General features: G+C 38.1%; 1 protein-coding gene across 1 annotated transcript in view; it reads left to right on the top strand.

Annotated features, from left to right (window-relative positions):
* Positions 1–217: 217 nt before the first annotated feature.
* Positions 218–18,977, top strand: part of LOC149538582 (FAD/NAD(P)-binding oxidoreductase) — a 272,028-nt gene continuing 253,268 nt past the window's right edge. Inside the window, exon 1 of the mRNA XM_089799888.1 lies at positions 218–491. Within this exon, the coding sequence (XP_089656014.1) occupies positions 342–491 (150 nt within the window). The 5' untranslated portion in view covers positions 218–341. The remainder of the gene's footprint in view (positions 492–18,977) is intronic.

Here is an 18,977-nt window from a genome sequence, read left to right as displayed (position 1 = left end):
CAAATTAATTAATTTTTTACTTCCGCATAATTGGCTAAACTAGAAGCAAGGAAAAAAGAAGAAAAGAATAGATACGTAAGTATCCTACCCGAGAAACTAATAAATAATCAATATAACGAAAACTACAACACGAAATTATTAATAATGATAATAATAATAAAAATCAAATAATAATAAAAATAAATAAATATACCAGCCAATGTATTCGACTGGGGGTACTTGGGAATGTTCTTCAACTGTAAGCCTTCAGAGCGGGCTCACAACTCAACCCTGCATCTTTTAACTAGAGCAAAATAAAACCCTGCATTTTACCTAAACCAACATCTGTTTTCTCTTTCTCAATGGCGGCTGTAATGTTAAATCGTTGTGGCCGAGCCACGCAAAATGCCATTTCACTCTTTAGATCTCAATTCAATTCAAGCCCGAGGAGCAAATTTGCCATTGCAGCCGTTGGTTCGCTCTATGGCATTGCCAATTTTTACTCGTCTCAGGTATGCATAGTTTCTTCCTACAAATGAAAGTATAGGCAGACTCCGAATTTGATTTCCTGAGGAAAAAAGATAATTTGCAGATTTAACATCCTCGTATGAGATTTGCATTTCGTTTGCAAGAGATCGACAATTTTGAATCCAAAGAAATGTGCTACTTTTGCTACTATATGGGAGCCTTTTCAAATTTTGGACTTAATGGGAACATGGAGAATTGTTTGGAAGTACTATTATATTTGGTAACCTGAGTTTAATTTGTATTTCATGCATTTCCTAGATTTGAGAAGCAAACCACTTACATTTTGTTTTTCATTATTTTTATACTAAATTTTAACACACACTCTGCCATCAAAGAAAAATGGAGTACCAACAATCTTTTAACTTAGAAACGATGCCTGGTACTGGTCCTGTTTGTATCAATACGGCAGCATCACTGGCGCCACTTTATCCTATGTCATTATTGTGGCAATTGCTACACTTTACCAGCAGACCACAGCCTATTGGACAAGCAATTTTTATGTTTGTTGTAGTGAGATCGATTAATTTTTTTTGATTATTATCATAATTTTTAGAGCTCGGTTTTAGTCTACTGTTGTTGTATAGATTTAATGAATGCTTTATCGGGGCCCTTAACCCATCACCAAACTAAAAATAAGCACTATTAACTTACACCCCTTTGGAACGAAAATGTGAAACTATGGTGCTCTTGACATTTCCATCAGCTATTTGCATCCACTACAGGGACCGTATAGATCCACATTAGCATTTGAAAACCAAAATAATTATTGATTATCAAAACTTATCTAATCACCTCTAGCCTAAAACAAAAACAGCTGGATTTGGGGACTTCATGCATACATGGACCACCAGAACATTCAAACTAAATCTTCTTCACATGGCATCTGAGACCTCAACCTGATCAGCAGCTGCAAGGTTTAATCCTCGTCAACAATGAGATTCAGCCATCTTCCAAGGTCTTCATTTGCTGTGCCTGCACGCCACACTGGAGCATAGATGAATTTTCTAGAGATGAGTTGAGAATTGCAAAGCATGATTGTGTCCCTTCCAGTGGATGGGTTTTACCTGAGGCATTGTCGCTGCATTTGAGAGGCAAAACACTGTTTCAGTTCTATTGTACCCATGTGGAATTTTTTGTGTTGTGTCAAGTTTTTCAGCTGAACCTTTGTCTTTTTGACAATCACAAGTCATTTATCATAGTTCTGTCTTGTTTTTGTCTTTTATTATATCTACGTTTACAGGATCAACAAATGGAGCTATCAAATGAATTAATGAAAAAGAGTCAAAAGATTCTAATAAAGAAAAACGACAAGTCCATGTATGGTGTACATCAAGGAAGGTACTAGAGTTGTTCTTTTAAAGGTTGCATGATATCACAAGCATGCTAGTATACATGGGAGATCTGATTCAAATTCAAGTTTGTTGTTCACCTTTAATAGGTGTGTGCATGATGCAGTTAAGGATGAGGACCTCTTGATCGAAGTCTGCAATTACATGTATGGGGTGTGCCAATTTGAAGTAAGGAGATATTTTGAAATTCAAATTTACAAGGACAGCACAAAGAGACATGCCTACAAGCAAAGAGAAAAGACTGAAATTCAAAATATGCTGCATATGTGCTTGCCTTAATGAGTGGAAGTCAATCTTTCAAATACCCTAAGTTGCCCGTCTAATTTGCCAATTTGGGTTTGGGGACGTTTCAGGTTTGCGGGTACGGGGGATTTTTTTTTCCATTTGGGTTCGTGGGGGGATTCGTGAGTGTGTGTATAGATAGATAGATAGAGAGAGGCACAAACAAACACACACGCAGAGAGAGAGAGAGAGGGACAAACAGTCAGACAGAGAGATAGATAGATAGATAGATAGACAAAGAGATAGATAGACAGACAGACAAACATGTAGACAAATAAATAGACAAGCATACAGATAGACAGAGAGACAGAGAGACAGACAGAGAGACAAAGAGAGAGACAGAGAGAGAGAGAGACAACCATATACACTATATATATTTAAAAAATCATTTCATAGTATGAATATATGTTGCTCGATCATTGATCAATGCCAAATGCCAAACACAAACATTAAACACTTGCTCATTACTCGCTCAATCTATGTTCGCAATTATAAAGAAAACATATATTGAATTACTAAATTGCAAAATGAAATTTGAAAACACATACTTGTTCATCAAATAATAAAGTTTGAAACATGATGATAAATAAAAATCATAATTTATCATTGTATCAATGTCCTTCAAGGGTCAAATGGGTCATCAAAAAAGGAGGGATCAATGGCTTAATCCTGCTGCAACTAAATCAACATCCTTGTCATTGGAACCCAAACCGGTTCCATTAGCCCCAAATGATGCTATATCAACAACATCTAGCAAGGTAGCTCTAGGTAGATCGTGGATGGTCATATCCAAGTCAACATACTCGAGCGTTACATCGTATAGCTTCTCTAGCCCCTTCTTGTATTTTGGATCCTTGCATGATAGGAGGTGCCAATTGTTGTGAATATCTCCCAAGTCCTTTCCTTTCTTGGAATCCAACTGATTATACTACACTAAGTGGATAAAGGAGTATGTATTCCAATTTTGCTTAGTAGTATAAGAGCTCGCAACTTGGAGAGGCAACTAACAAAAGTTAAAAAAAAAGAAGAAATACAATAGAAATTTAAGAGTGTTAATTCTACTATGTAAGTGGCCATAAAAAAAGGAAACGAAAAACTTAAAAACTTATTTCTGAAAGGATCTTAGTGGCAAGAGGGGAGGTACATATAGTCTTGCACATGTAGGTACCACCATATGATACCATCTATTACTTTGGTCATTAATTGCATTAGGGTTTGCATATTTTTCTAAGACGAAGTTTGCAAACTCTCTCCTAACATTTGATGCCACCTCAAGATCGCTAAAGAACCTACTGAATGCCTTCTTATACCCACTAGCAACCTTAGGATCTCTATATGGTGACACTCTACTAGAAATAGCAAGTACTGCAACACTATAATATGTGGAAGACAGTGCATATGCCAAGAGGTGTGAAGGTGTAGTCATCTTGTTCCAGTGATGACCTTTTTGTAAAAGGTGTCCTGAGGATCATGGTTTCTCCTTTGAATGATCTGGAATGTTAAATGATGTTTATGTAAGTTATCTTGATGTAATGTTAATTAAAATTTTAAAAATTAAAAATCTCTCAGTAAACAAGGATAGAGGATTGTATTAAACTTACTACTTTCGCTTTCTCTGGCATCATAGATGTCTCCCCAAACAAGGCTCATTAGTGTCAGTGAACCAAAGCATAGACATGATGGGCTCGGTGAATTCTAATACAAAATCCATCTTTGCCCACCAACCATCATCCAAGTCATTGCCTTTACCTTTTGGGCCCTTGTTGTATTTGATTGCTTCCATACACCCCATTGGCTGCTAATAAACATCTGGGACAATGTATCTTTCACCCTCACAAGTCGTCTAAGGACGATTGTGTATGAAGCAAACTGAGTTTCAACCACCTAATAACATGTTAATTGTAAGTTAATAACACATTTTAAATATGTAAACAACACAAAAAATATTTTATTCAATTATTTAAAGTATGACATAAAATGATAAATGAAACTAAATAAAATTAAAATTAAGATTAAAAATTTAACCTTCAATAATTCCAAATTTGTGAAAGTTCTGAAAACTTGTGACATATAGTGGTTTGTCACAAATATTTGGATATGCTCACCCTGATATACTTTTTTTACACATTCAATTTGGGTGCCAATTGCTTTCATCACCAAATTCAAGGAGTAGAAGGTGCATGGTGTCCAAAAGATGCTACCAAAGCACTTGCAACCCTTCAAACTTTTGCATTGTCCATTACTACTTGGACAACATTATCGACACCCACGAACTCTATGGATTCAATAAAAATCTGGACAATAAATTCAGCACCCTTTGCCTCCCCTTGACAATTAACCGCCTTCAAAAACGTTGCGCCCTAGGGGAGATAACAATCACGTTTATTAATGGACGGTTTTTGCTAACTTTCCATCCATCAGAGACAATAGTCACCTTTGTTTGGATCCACAAATCTCTTATTGGTTTGAGGAGGTTGTCGACATTTTTTCTCTATGTAATAATGTGGTTCTCACGTTTTTATATCTAGGGCCTTGGTAATCACTAGGCTCTTGATTTATTGCTTGCACCATCTCTCTCCAATAAGGTGATCTAACTAGATTGAATGAAAGACCATTCACAAAGAGGCAATGCCCAACCTTTATATCAATGATTTCTCTTAACTCATTTTGAAATGCCCTATCTAATGGGCCTCTCTTGTGGGTGGTGTGGGTGGTCGTTTAAGGTGTTTCTACATCTTTTTCATCCGTAGAAGCCATAGATAAGAAGGGATGATGTCTATGGTTGTTTGAGGGGTTGGCATTGGTGCTTTGTTTTTGGATTTTTTTTGTTTCCCCCTTGAAACTATACCATCAGTTGCTTCTTGTTCTTTTAACATGATTGCTATTTGAGAAACTAACAACTGCTTCTTTTCTATCTTTGAACCCTCACACCTATTGATCCCTTTACCCCTAGGGCGTAGAAAATGATGCTTTACTTGGTAATAAGAGCTTCTCTATTGGGTTTTAGAAAAATTACATTTCCATATAAACCTTCCTCCCTCTAGAACATTGTTGAATTCTTGTTGTATACTTCCATAAAGGAGAACTTTAATCAATTTTAATTTTTTGGAACCACTCCCCACCCACTAAGCTCTGACTACTCATTGTTGCAATCTATAACAAAAATGAGAAAAAACATATTTCAAGACTTATACAAGAACTTGGAAAAAATTAGAACAATTAAAAATCATAAAAGAAGCTATGAAAGAAGCAAAAGAAAGGATCAAATACATACCTAAAACACTCAACACTGATTCTTGGAAGGATTTGTGACTCCAAAATTAATCTCTATAACCTTATCTTCAAACTTGCAAAATGGGCACACCAAAATGAGATAGCTAAATGAGAAACAAAATGAGTGAGATTAATTGTAATAGGCCCCTTTTAGGGTTTGATGAGAAAAAACATTTTAACAAACACAGTTAATGTTATTTTTTTTTATCACCTTTTGGCCTCCATGATTGTGGGCTTGCGTGGGGTCCCCCCAAGTTCGCTCGGGTCCTCCAAAAAAAGATGGGTCTGTACCATAGATTGTGGGTCTGTGTCATCCTGCGCAGACCCATAGTCTGTGGTGCCGACCATATGGGGATTCACACCCCAAGCGAATCCAGACCCGCCACAAGCTCAAACTTGGAGCTGGACCCATTTGGTAGGGTTCGAACCCTGCAACTCAATTGTCAGTATTTGCAATTGTTGAGCCCTTCGGTATGGTACGTTTGGGTTTGTACACACACAAAATTGTAAAAGTAAATTCATTTGATAGATGATACTTCATCATTGATCAGTGCTAAATGCCAAAGTGGTAGTGATAATGATAAATATTAAATGTTGAATGATAGTTAAATATTTGATATTTGTGTTTTTCAATTGGCATTTAATAGTGATAATTCTTGTATTCTAAGTTATCAATTTTGGTCTCCACTCCCAACACCTTCATTGTAATCAAATTACTTATATGACAAGAGATTCCAATAATTGGTGGGAGTTTGGAGTGGAGACCCTAATGAGTTTTGAGGGGCAGCAATAATGATTTTAGGATGCAAAAAAAATGTAATTTTTTTAGTTACGTTTTGGCGCTCAATGCCTTCGGAATGCTTGGGTACGCCTAGTACATACCCTAGGCGTAACCAAGGTTCTCGGTTAAGCTCCCTGGGAGTACCCAGGCATGCCCGTGGGCGAACCCATATCCAAATGAACTTGGTAACATTGATCAAAGTAGTAACTTTTGTGTATACCTTCAGCACTTTGTATTTCGAATCGTGTAATGTTCATCTATTTAATGATTCTTGTTGATGTAAATAATGGTCCCTAATTTACCCAATAGTCGTCATCTATGTTATTGTCTTGAATCTTTTCATAAATCTTTGTCTATCTAAATTAGTTGAAAGTTGTTTGTATATGAATTGATAATAATCCTCTTGAATGGAAAATCTTATTGCAAGGTTTGATCGTTTATAGTTTGGTGCTTTTATTATGGGCAAAACTATAGTTAGTTATCAATTTACATATAATGCAAAGCCTTTATAGAATTTTGTACAAGGTGCATAATGTTTATTACTTGATCCAATATGCTTTGAATATAATAGGGTAAACAAGAGTGGTGAATAACAACTGGTATAAGAAACTCATGCCAGTAATTACAAAATGATATCAATGTATTTCATTCATACACACTTATATAAACTATAGTTTAGGTACTTTTCATTACTTGTGGTCTAAGTAGTTGAATTGCTCGCCTGAGGCCATCGACTTCGGGTTCAAATCGATTTTGAAACAAAATGTGAGGCAAAACACCTGTGAGCCCGCACAGGGTACAAATGTTTCATGTTTGACTTGATTAAGGAAATTCATAATTGCTTTTGTTCAATCCCCATGTTGACGTGGTGATTCCATGTTGACTCTCGGTTATGTGTTTGACTTTAACGATGAAAAAAACCCGATTTTTTTTCCTTTACTTTACATGGGCAACACTTTCGTCCTCCACGTAACTGCTTTTTCATTAATGTGGCTCTCATTTGCTTCCCCTGCGATCGCTCTTTCTGTGAGGACTCTTTCTGCAGATTGTTTGCACTTTGCACAAGTTTGTGGGTGATGACAGTCATAGGCTCCGTCGACATTCTGCAAACATCCTGTAAGGGTTGTGATCAATTTCTTTATATTGAAAGTTTTAAAGTTAAAAGTTTTAGACTAAAAAATTTGAACTACACAACTAAAGTTTATAGATTTAATTTTTATTTTTCAATGTAAGCTGTAGTAATATGTGGTATTGTTTTTTTTGGAAAGTTTTAATCTTCAAAAACTAAAACCAAAAAAACTTAAAATATCAATACTAAAATAAATTTAAAAAATTTAAATTAAAGCTTAAGTTATAGATTTTTTTTTTTCAATAGATAGTGTAGTATTACATTTTTCATTTAGTATTTTACTATTTGTATTAGTTTATTAAACAATTTTTTTTTTCTATTGCATATCATTTAAGCTTTTACAAAATATAGTCCATACTCCATAGTGCGATTAAAATCCCCACTCACCCTACTGAGTGACGAAGCATCTTATCCCAACCCACTTTACAAAAAATATCATCTGACGAATATGTCTCTAAGTTCAAAGGACATCATTATAACAATTTTAAGAATACAGATCAAAGTCAGAGTCCTCAATAACATAATCCGGTAGGTTACTACTGGAGTTAGGAGTAGTGACATTGATGGGGGACGCTGGAGGGTTGATGAATAGAACAGGCTCCTTCTTGGTTTGCTCATTTCCTAACTGATCCTTTTTTCTCCATTTACCTTTGTCTTTCAGTTGCTGAATGAACTCAGCCCAGTGTGATATCAAACTCATCCCTTTCTTTGATGGTATTATATCCATGTGCAATTTCCTTTTTTTCCACAGTAGCTTTACCTCCTCTGAGGATCTGCAGGAACTTGCTTTCCTTCATCTTAATGATAGCTGTAACGTGCATTGCATACTGTATGTGTGTGTGTGTGTATATATATATGTATATATGAGCTTCTGTAGAGACTCGATAAGGTGCCTAGCTTTACCTTGGAAAACATCATTGTCCCTTAATTTCCAAATGCTCCAAAGTAAGACAGATGAAAAAACAGACCAAAAATTGTTACACCACTTTCTGCTATAGACAATTGAACCAGTAATAATGCAATCAAATGAGAAGTCTCTATCAAGATTCAGTCCAAAAAGGTTCCATATTTCCTCAGCAAAAATGTAGTCAAAGAAGACATGATGGATGTAGTCAAAGTGCCTGCAGACAGAACATACATTAGGTTCCCCACATGGCTTTTTAAAGGGTAATTTGTGCAGGAAAAGTGTCCACAAGAAATAGGAAGTTTCGGTTCAATAGGTTTGTCCCAGAAGTTGGAGAAGATCTTCTTCTAATCAACTGGTTCATAATGTATGTAGGTTCCATTTAGAGTTCAAGTGGTTGAGTATGTCTAGGCTATAGGTGAGAATATAATAGATATATTTGGATTTAACAAGGTGGAGTAGGGTGGAATCAGGCCTCAAAAGCTGGGAAGAACATGATTCAGCAGAACAACAACCATACGTCACAACAAGACAATCCAAAGCTCTATTCAACATACATTAATTCTCCATTGAGAATCTGGCAAGTCAAAAGTCTCCTTGAGCACTGACCACTGTACAATGGATTTACCATTGATAATGTCTTAACAATGTCTTTTTCTGCCCATCTCCTGGCTGAACATCCTTGCACAAGAGCTAGGGAGTTGTTCCCATGTTTAAGATTCCACCATGTCGAGCAATGCCCACATAATATGTTTCCCTATTCCATCTTCAACTTATTACCAAACAAATGTCTGACATATCTCCAGCTTTTCCAAATTGACTTGAATATATTGGATCCTCCCACATTGGCATTGAGTTCCAAGGTGAGAAGGTCCAGTATATTCATGCCAATTCAAGGTTTAGCTCTGCAAGAATGATCCCTAGAAGTGTTGTTTCTAATCAGCACCTTCCAAGGCTCATCAGCTTGAGTGACTTTTGGCTATCCACTTAACAGCCAGGGCAATACCTTGTGTCCTTGGATCTTTCAAGCCCAAACCTACTATCTCCTTACTTTTTGAGCACCAGTCCCAACAGACAGCGTGGGTCTTCAAGTTTCCTTTACCATCTGACCACTGGAAGTCTCTGATGACTTTCTGTAGAAAATCAAATTGATTTACATTAAAAAGCCAAGTAGAGGAGAAATAAACGGAATAGGAGGAGAGTATCCTCTGACAGACTTGAACCCTGCCAGCCATGGTAAGATATTTAGAGTTCCATTTGTTCAATTTCATGACGATTTTCTCCTTAATCCACTGCCACATATCATTAATGTTTTTAACAACAAATGGAATCCCTAAGTATCTCACTACATGGTTGGGACCTCGCCAACCAATGCCATATTTCAAACGCCAAGCTGGAGGATGATCATCCCATCCTAGCAGAAAAGATTCGGAAAGAGAAATCTTGGTACTTGGGGCTGTATAAAAAAATGTTTAACTTCTCCATAAGATGCTCCATGTTACTTTCTTCCAGACAAAACAAAATTGCTGTATCATCAGCAACTTGAACATTATATATCTGTTCAGTATTCGGAAGGGAAGAGCCATGCACTCTTGGAGATAAGGAAACATCTTTGAGAAGGTAGTGTAAAGAGTCTGCAACAATGACAAACAATGAAGGAGCAAGGGGGCAACCCTGTCTTATAAACCTGGACAATTCAAAAAAAGCAGACCTGGTACCATTGATCTCTAAAACACCTCTAGGTCCTGTTAGAAATAGGGAATACTGACGGAGGGGGGAACGCTGGGGGGTGAATAAGTATTCCACAACTACTTTTTCCCCAACTATGGATATCAATTACCAACCTTAAACTTGCATAAATGAGTAAACTGAAAAGTAATAACAAACATAACATAAAGAAACTCATGACACCATACTTTGTTAACTAGGGCAACCCTGGCCAAGGAAAAACCTCGGTGGGGATGGTACCCACAAAATGGTCCACTAATCAAAAGTATCTTGTGAAAGATGTTAACCTTGTTTGGAGTCTATTACATACAAATAGTGTATCTGTCCTTGTTAGAGGGCTAGGTCTTGTTAGAAGTTATATTTACAATAAGTAGGTGAGCTCACTGCTCTTACAAAACATATACAACTTTACAAGTAGTATAGAATAGTACCAAAAACTTGACTGTGTTGATATCTTCAATATCTGATCGGTCCTCTATAGTTCCTTGGATCAAACCATACATACAACCGCCTACTTTGATATAGTCATCAAACTCGCATCTTGTCAAGTTCTTCATTTGACAAGTCAAATCAATTCCTTGACTAATTTGCCAATTCTCTGCGAACGGTCCTGTTTTTGCGATGTCAAAGCTCTCCTCAGAAAATCCAACCAAAACATATGAAAATCATATCATAAAGTTTTAGCGGCCTTGCACATGTCTTCAATACTGTCCAAAATAACTTCCCTGTAATTCTCAGACTTATACCTGCTCCTTGTGAAGCTCGCCAAACCAAACAGTCTGACTGTGCATTGCTTTATTGCTTAATACTTAGACAATCTTCTTAGTTAATCAATATCAAACATGATATTTATCTTCAAGGACCTTAGTACATCATAATGTTGCTATTAATGAGAATCCCTATCAACTTACTTCCCAACAATCTCCCCCTTTGGCATTGATGACAACATAGTGAAAAATTGGCCAAGTGATATACTTAAAAATTTCAAAATTTGTGGCCAATGCAAAATTGTGGATCATATCATAATAATTTGTACATATCATCATAATAATAATTGCTGTGATCCCCATTTGACTATACTCTATGTATATATGTACTCCCCCTTAGCATATAACTGATACATCTTGCATATATACTGCCCTTCAACTATTTTTCACTGACTACTTCTCCCCCTTTGACATCAACGACAAAGTTGAGTCAAAAATGCTATATAGAAGTCAAAATTGTGTTTTCCAAAAACTGTACCTCAAGGCAAAAGTCTAAAGTCTGAAAAGTTCCTCTTTAATGTTTGAAATTTTGTACATATTGCTTTAACTGACTCCCCAACATGAATAACTGTACAAATACCATAGGCTGCTACTTCAGCTCCATTTCAGATCAATAGGAATAAAATTTTCATGTGATCTTTTAGCACTTATCAAGGTATCCAACTTCTTTTGTATTAAATCAATCTTAGGTGACAAATGATCTCTAAATAAGTTGAATCTGCCAATGATTCTCTCTGTCATGCTTTAGAATCTATAACCCATCATATGCTTGACTGATTCTTTTATCCATATAAATAACACTCAAGTCATTTTCCTTCAATTCCTTCGCTAACTTCTCTAATTCTTCTTCTCTTTCTTTGATAGCCTCTGTCACATCTGAAGTATGCTTGTGTGCTTTTGCACATTCTCAATGACTAATAGATCATTCTTGATGTTTCACATACTTGATGAAAATGTTTTGCCTCATGGTCTGCTTGAACTTCTGCTTTCATTGATTCTTCAATTGTAGAAAGTGTGCATCAAATTCCTCAGCGACTTTCTATAGATTCTTCTCCATGTTTTGTCCTTCAAGCTGTATTGGGGAAGGCAATGTCTTTTGAGTCTTTCAAGTGCAAGTTCCAGTACCTTCTGAGTATTTACTATTTTCTTTTCTGATTGCTCAATAGTTTTGGTGAATGCAAATGCTGATAATTGCATAAAACTCTTTGCATCCTTGTCCTCCTTCATCAACTTGGTAATATCTCCTATAATGCTAGGACTTGGTAATAAAGTTTGAATTGTAGATGATGATGGTGTACTAGCAATGTCCTTGCCTTTATCCATTGACCTTGTAGTTTTAGGTGTCTGCACTAATGTAGTAGTCCGAATATCTTGACTTGCTTCCTCTGTCCTCTGCTCTATCTCTGTCCTCAGTTCTGTCACAGTCCTTTGTTATGATATAACCTTTGTAGTGTTAGTTCCTATGGGTAATGAAGATCTTTCTTCATTTACCATAGGTGGCATTGAGTCCTTGACCTTGTCATCACTTCGCTGAATGTTTTGGTCATCCTTTCTATGCTCTTCTATAATGTCCCCACTGTAGTAGTTGACCAAGTGTGTGTGTGTTAGCCTAGTTCTGCATGGTCCTGAGGGCTAAGGAAGGGTTTAAAGGGATCCTAGAGTGTTTTGGCCTAGTCGTCTCTAATTTGGGCCAAAATGGAGTTGATATACCCAGTTTCAGGCATACTTACTATTTTTAGTAAGTCAGCAGGACACAGGGGAGGCTAGTTTTGGTGATTGGATTTGATACTCCTTGGCAAGAGTTTTTCGACGAGCTATCACTCGTGCTGTTTGGAGTCCGAGAGCTAATATATTTTTATGCCTGAAGTATTATTAAAGTAGCATTTAATTTAGTGGTAAAATATTAAAGTGTTACTTTAATATTAAATTTTATGAGAATGTGTGCAAATCAAAAGGGGCACCTAAGGGAGACATAAGTGAATATTTTAATATGTTTTATATTGCACATCGTTTATCCCACATTGCTCATGAGAGTTGAATCGACCCTTGGAGAAAGAATAAAAGGAAGTGTTAGTGACTTCATTCGGAAGGTTGAATACGAGGAGAAATTGATGTGTGAGTTGCAAATCCGTTCTTGGCATTATAGGATGTCTATCCTCTCTTGCGACATTCTAGACGACATTCCCTTGTTGTTTGGCCTTTGGAATTCATTCATTAATAGGCAAATTGGGTGCATTCTAGCTACAAGCAGATTGGGCGTATTTCCAGCTACAATCAAATTGGGTGTTTGTTCATATCCTCCCCACTTCTTGTCCAATGCTTATGCCATTCTAAAGGGATGATTTTTATGAGGATCTTGGATTGATTGAAGACAAATTATACTGTAGCAGCACAGTAGCATGACACTATTCACGTTACTGTAGCATGACACTATTCACACAACTGTAGCATGACACTATTCACATCACTGTAGCACGACACTGTTCATGTTACTGTAGTAGGAAGATGGGAAGTCATTACTGGAACATTATGTTATAATGCTGGAGTAATTAGTGAGTTGAAAAGTCTGCTATGTGTTTGATTATATTAGTTTGAAAAATAATATTATTTCAGGAGTAGTTCAATCTTCAGTTTGCATATTATTATAAATTCCTTCTTGTTCATGTTATGTGATTTCAAATCTATGCAAAGACATAGAAACAAACAAACATTTTACTTTTGAAGCCATAAAGGGGTTTAAACATTTAAAGCAGAAATAAAGAGTTAGATGCAAATTATTTGACTAAATTCCTATCAGCAATTGGTTTAGCTTTTGGGCATTTCTAGGGTGCCCATTACAGTGGTACTAGAGCCTTTAAGTCCTGCCATCCTGTGGAGGCCTTACAGGGAATTTGGAATAGCCGAATAGAGGGAAAAGTGTTTGACGAAATGTCAAAACACTAAAGTTAGGAATAAAACAGGTTAAGAATGTATGTTTGAGAATGTGATAGAGGCCTTTAACTTTTGCCATACCAGAGCAAGACAATAAAGATTCAGACTCATTGAGTGAGCAATCTAGTTCATCCATGTAGGTGGACATAGAATCCAGTCATACAGACATAGAGGAGATATTCTTTGAACAGGATAGTAGTATGGGTAACCGAGATGAGAGGAATACAGGACTAGATGGAGGCAGGAATGATCAAGAGGAGGTAATATTCAGACGGTTACTGGATACATTAGATCAGGGGCAATGTATGCAACAAGAGCAGAATACGCGAATGGATATGATGCTGCAGCTTATGGCTAGACAGATGGGTGTCAATATTAATCCAGGTGATGCCAATAATGGAAATAATATAAATGGGGGCAATGATAATGATGGAGGCCGAGGCAACAACAATGGTCCTGAGAATAATATTAATGGTAATAATGATGGACAAGGCAACAATGGGAATGAGGCTGATAACTTTAGACACATTGCATGCCCAACTCGGACAGCGAGCTCGAGACCTCTTATACCCACATTCCCACGCAGAGATCCAGTTCAACCAGTGAATGAACTGTAGATTACCGAGTTACAGGTTTAGTTCAGGAGGGACTGGGAGGCTGGTGGGCTAGAGTTTCAGCTGTATATTTCCCTTAGAGATTATATGGACTTGAGGATGTATACCTAGAGCAAAGGGAGGAATCAAAACTTTGAGCTGAGAAAGAAAGTTGGAAAACTTTCTTTACTTTATTATCATGCTTCGGGGAAGATGACCGCATGATCTTCGGTGCAGAAGGTAGATACATACTTGTAGCTGAATCCTATGCCTGAGGAGGAGGGTATCAAGTATGCAGCTTTTCATTTGGAGGGCCCAGCGCATGAGTGGTGGCACCATGGCATGGTAACCTTAGGGCATAATTAGATCACATCTTATGAAGAGTTCACTGAGAGGCTCATAGAGAGATTTGATACCAAAGATTCCGAGTTACAATTTAAGGAGTTGGTGCAACTCAAGCAGTGGGGGTTAGTTGAGACCTATATTAGTGAATTTCAGAGGTTAGTTGTGTGGGTCACAAATATTTCAGAGAGGAGATTAGTAGTGTTGTTTATGGATGGACTCTCAGATCCCTTGAGGGGTTGGGTCAAGGGGCATGACCCCGCTACATTATAGGAGGCCACTAAGAAGGGTCGTGACTTAGCACTTTCTTTTAAGAGCAGATTTCAGCCTAGGGATTCACATACAAAGAAGGATAAGGATAAGGACAAACAACTTTTTTACTAGGATGCACAGTGAAAGGGGGATTAATAGGAAGTTGCGTAATGACACCTTGAATGAGTTGAGGAGGAAGAAGTTGTGTTTTCATTGTAGAGAGCCTTGAGACTTATTTCATAAGTGTCCTCTCAAGGCTAAGGCAAATCATATGGAGTATTTTTTAGCGGAGGAGTCACAATTAGAGGGGGAGGATCAACACTCCGATTCAGATGAGAGTAGCACTCCAGAGGAGAACGACATTCCCAAGGATGATAGGTTGTTGGCACAATTGATGGGTCCTCAAAAGGCGATCACATTTAGGGTCAGGGGTACTATCCAGGGGCAGAATGTGATCTCTCTCATTGACACTAGGGTTAGACATAACTTCATAGATGCATGATTAGTAGCCACGAGAGGTTTACAGACTGAGGAGTATATTGGGTTTAGAGTCATGGGGTAGCTAATGGTGACAAATTATTATGCACTCAAAAGATATCTAATCTTCACATCAGGTTTGGCGATGGCTATGAGTTGGAGGATGAGTTCTATGTAGTAGACATATGTCAGCCTCGACATGACATGGATGGCCTCGCTAGTTGAGTTCACACTCAACCTAGCAAAACTGGAGATGAGATTCCAGCATGAGGGCAGAACTGTTGTACTTAGAGGACTTTCGGATGGGAGTTGCAAAGTAGTCTCCTTGAGGAGAATGCAAAGACTTTTTTGGCATAATGACATATAGTGGGTAGCAAAATATTTCATTATGCCAACTCCACAAGAGCCACAGGTAAAGAATCATCCACTAGATATTCAGGAGATACTTGACAGGCACGCCAAAGTATTTGGCGATATTTCGCATGGGGTTCCTCTTGACAAGGGGATAGAGCATGTTATGGAGCTCGAGGAGGGAGCCAAACCGGTCATGATTACTCCCTATCATCATCCTAAGAAACACAAGGGTGAGATAGAGAAGGTAATTAAGGAGCTATTGGAGATGGGGCACATTAGGTCTAGCAAAAGCCCTTTTGCTTCAACAATAGTTCTAGTGAAGAAGGTTGGGACGATGCGTATGTGCATCGATTATAGGGTACTGAATAAGAGAACAATTAAAAACAGGTATCCCATTCCTAGGATTGATGAGTTGAATGGTGCACGCTTCTTCACCAAAATTGATTTACGATCTGGATACCACCAGATCAGGGTGAGAGCAGAGGACATCGAGAAGACAACCTTCCAGTGTCACTATGACCACTTCAAGTTTATGGTTATGCCATTTGGGCTAACCAATGCACTCGCCACATTTCAGAGTTATATGAACCAGGTGTTCAGGGGGCAGTTGAGGAGATTGTCTTGATCTTCTTCGATGACATCTTGGTCTTCAGTAAGACCTGGGAGGAGCACTTGCAGCATTTGGAGGAGGTGTTATCTATTTTGGATAGAGAGTCATTGTATGCTAAGAAATCAAAATGCGAGTTTGATATGACCAAGTTCCTTTATCTTGGGCATGTCATTAGTGTAGATGGTGTTTGGGTTGATCCTGAAAAGATTAGAGCTATTGTGGATTGGCCTACTCCCACAAACCCCACACAACTTAAGGGGTTATTGGGTTTATGTGGTTTTTATAGAAGGCTTGTTAGGGGATTCTCACAGATTGCCGCACCTTTGACAAATCTCACCAAGAAAGGAGCCTTCACATGGACAGAGGCAGTGCAAAGATGTTTTGATCACTTCAAACAGGTGAAGTCATCTTGTTTGATTCTAGCTCCACCTGATTTTACGAAGCCATTTGAGCTTCAATATGATGCTTCAGGAGACGGGATAGGGGTAGTATTGGTGTAGGAGAGACACCCCATTGCATTTGAGAGTAGGAAGCTCCGAGGAGTTGAAAGGAGTTATTCTATCTACGACAGGGAAATGTTGGCCATAATGCATGCATTGGCCAAATTCCGATCATATTTGGTGGGTGGGCATTTTCCGATCAAGATTGATCACAGTAGTATTAAATACTTCATGAGCCAGCGTGATCTTAATGACCGATAGTAGGAATGGGTTACTAAATTGCAGGCTTATGACTTTGATATAGAGTTTGTCAAAGGTAAGAAAAATGTGGTGGCTGATGCTTTATCTCGGAGACTTTACTTATGTGTTCTAGCAGAGGTTTCAGGAGATTGGAGAGATTGGATTGTAGCAGAGTATGCAGGAGATGATTGGGCTTCTAGGATAGTTGCGGGCATCATTTAGGATGACAGGTATGCTGTGTTGGATGAGTTGATCAGATTTTAGGATAGGGTTTATTTGATCCCTACATCACAATTTAGAGAGGAGATTCTGAGGGCATTTCATGATGCACCTACAGTTGGGCATTTAGGGGTCTTCAAGACTTACAGGCAGATCCGAGAGCGGTTCTCATGGAGAAGGCTCAAGGATGATGTTTAGAGGTATGTCAAGGAGTGTGTAGTTTGTTAGCAGAATAAGGGAGAGCCCACGTGTCCTGCAGGTTTACTATAGCCTTTGCCCATTCCGAATAGGAAATGGGAAAGTGTTTCTATGGACTTCATCATTGGTTTAGCACGTGTAGGGAAGAGATTGTATTTATGTGGTGGTAGACAGATTGACAAAATTTGCTCACTTCTTTGCTATTCCGTCTACTTATACAGCAACTCAGGTGGCTGATTTATTCTTTAAAGATGTTTTTAGGTTGCATGGGATACCGAGATATATTGTTAGTGACAGTGAGATCAAGTTAATGAGTGCCTTTTGGCAAGAGTTGTTCAAACTATGTGGTACATATCTTACACCTAGTTAGTGACAAGGATAACAAGTTAATGAGTGCCTTTTGGCAGGAGTTTTTCAAGTTGTGTGGTACATATCTTACACCTAGTACAAGTTACCACCCTCAGATAGATAGGCAAGCCAAGAGTAAATAAATGGGTGGAAGGCTATTTGCGGAACTATGTGATTGCGCAACAGAGAGTGTGGGTCAAGTGGTGGTTAGACATGGGGGAGTATTGTTACAATACCACATATCACATGACCTCACGATGACTCCATTTATGGCATTGTATGGATATGAAGCACCAAGCTTCATGGATTTAGTTTTGGGGAACAATCGAGTGCCAAAAGCCAAAGACCTATTGCAGGATAGTTAGGATATCCTGAGAGTGCTCAAGGAGAACATACAACAGGCTCAAAATCAGTAGAAGTTTTATGCTAATCAGCATAGGGTAGAACGCAGTTTCGAGGTAGGGGATATGGTGTATTTGAGGCTACAGTCATATAGTCAGTCATCACTCAAGAGGAGTGGAGCAGAGAAGCTGAAGCCTAGATTTTATGGTCTCTACAAGGTGATTCACAGAGTGGGTGAAGTTACCTATGAGCTTGAGCTTCCAAAAGGCACTTGGGTGCACAATGTATTCCATGTGTCGAGGCTTAAGAAAGCCATTGGTCAGAGTGTAGTTCCTTCTATACATTTACCCCCTTTGGATGAGGAGGGAAAGCTCGTGTTAGTACCTGAGGCTATTCTGGACACTCAAGAGAGGAAACTCAGAACCAAGATAGTGGATGAGTATTTGATCAGATGGAAAGACCTGTTGGAGGAGGATGCTACATGGGAGAATGAGCAGGTTATTCAGCAGGTTGGACTGAGATTGCTTGAGGACAAGCAATTTCAAGGGTGGCGGATTGTAATGTCCCCACTTTAGTAGTTGACCAAGTGTGTGCGTGTTAGCCCAGTTCTACATGGTCTTGAGGGCTAACGAAGGGTTTAAAGGGATCCTAGAGTGTTTTGGCCTAGTCATCTCCAGTTTGGGCCAAAATGGAGTTGATTTACTCAGTCTCAGGCATATTTACTGTTTTAGTAAGTCAGCAAGACACAGGGGAGGCTAGTTTTGGTGATTGGATTTGATACTCCTCAGTGAGAGCTTTCTAACGAGCTATCACTCGTGCTGTTTGGAGTCCAATAGCTAATATATTGTTATGCTTGAAGTATTATTAAAGTAACATTTAATTTAGTTGTAATATATTAAAGTGTTACTTTA

The sequence above is a fragment of the Cupressus sempervirens genome, chromosome 9 (genome assembly GCF_028749045.1).
Source record: "Cupressus sempervirens isolate cs-2001-9-10 chromosome 9, ASM2874904v1, whole genome shotgun sequence".
In the NCBI taxonomy this organism is placed as follows: domain Eukaryota; kingdom Viridiplantae; phylum Streptophyta; class Pinopsida; order Cupressales; family Cupressaceae; genus Cupressus; species Cupressus sempervirens.
This window is presented reverse-complemented; position numbering and strand designations above follow the sequence as displayed.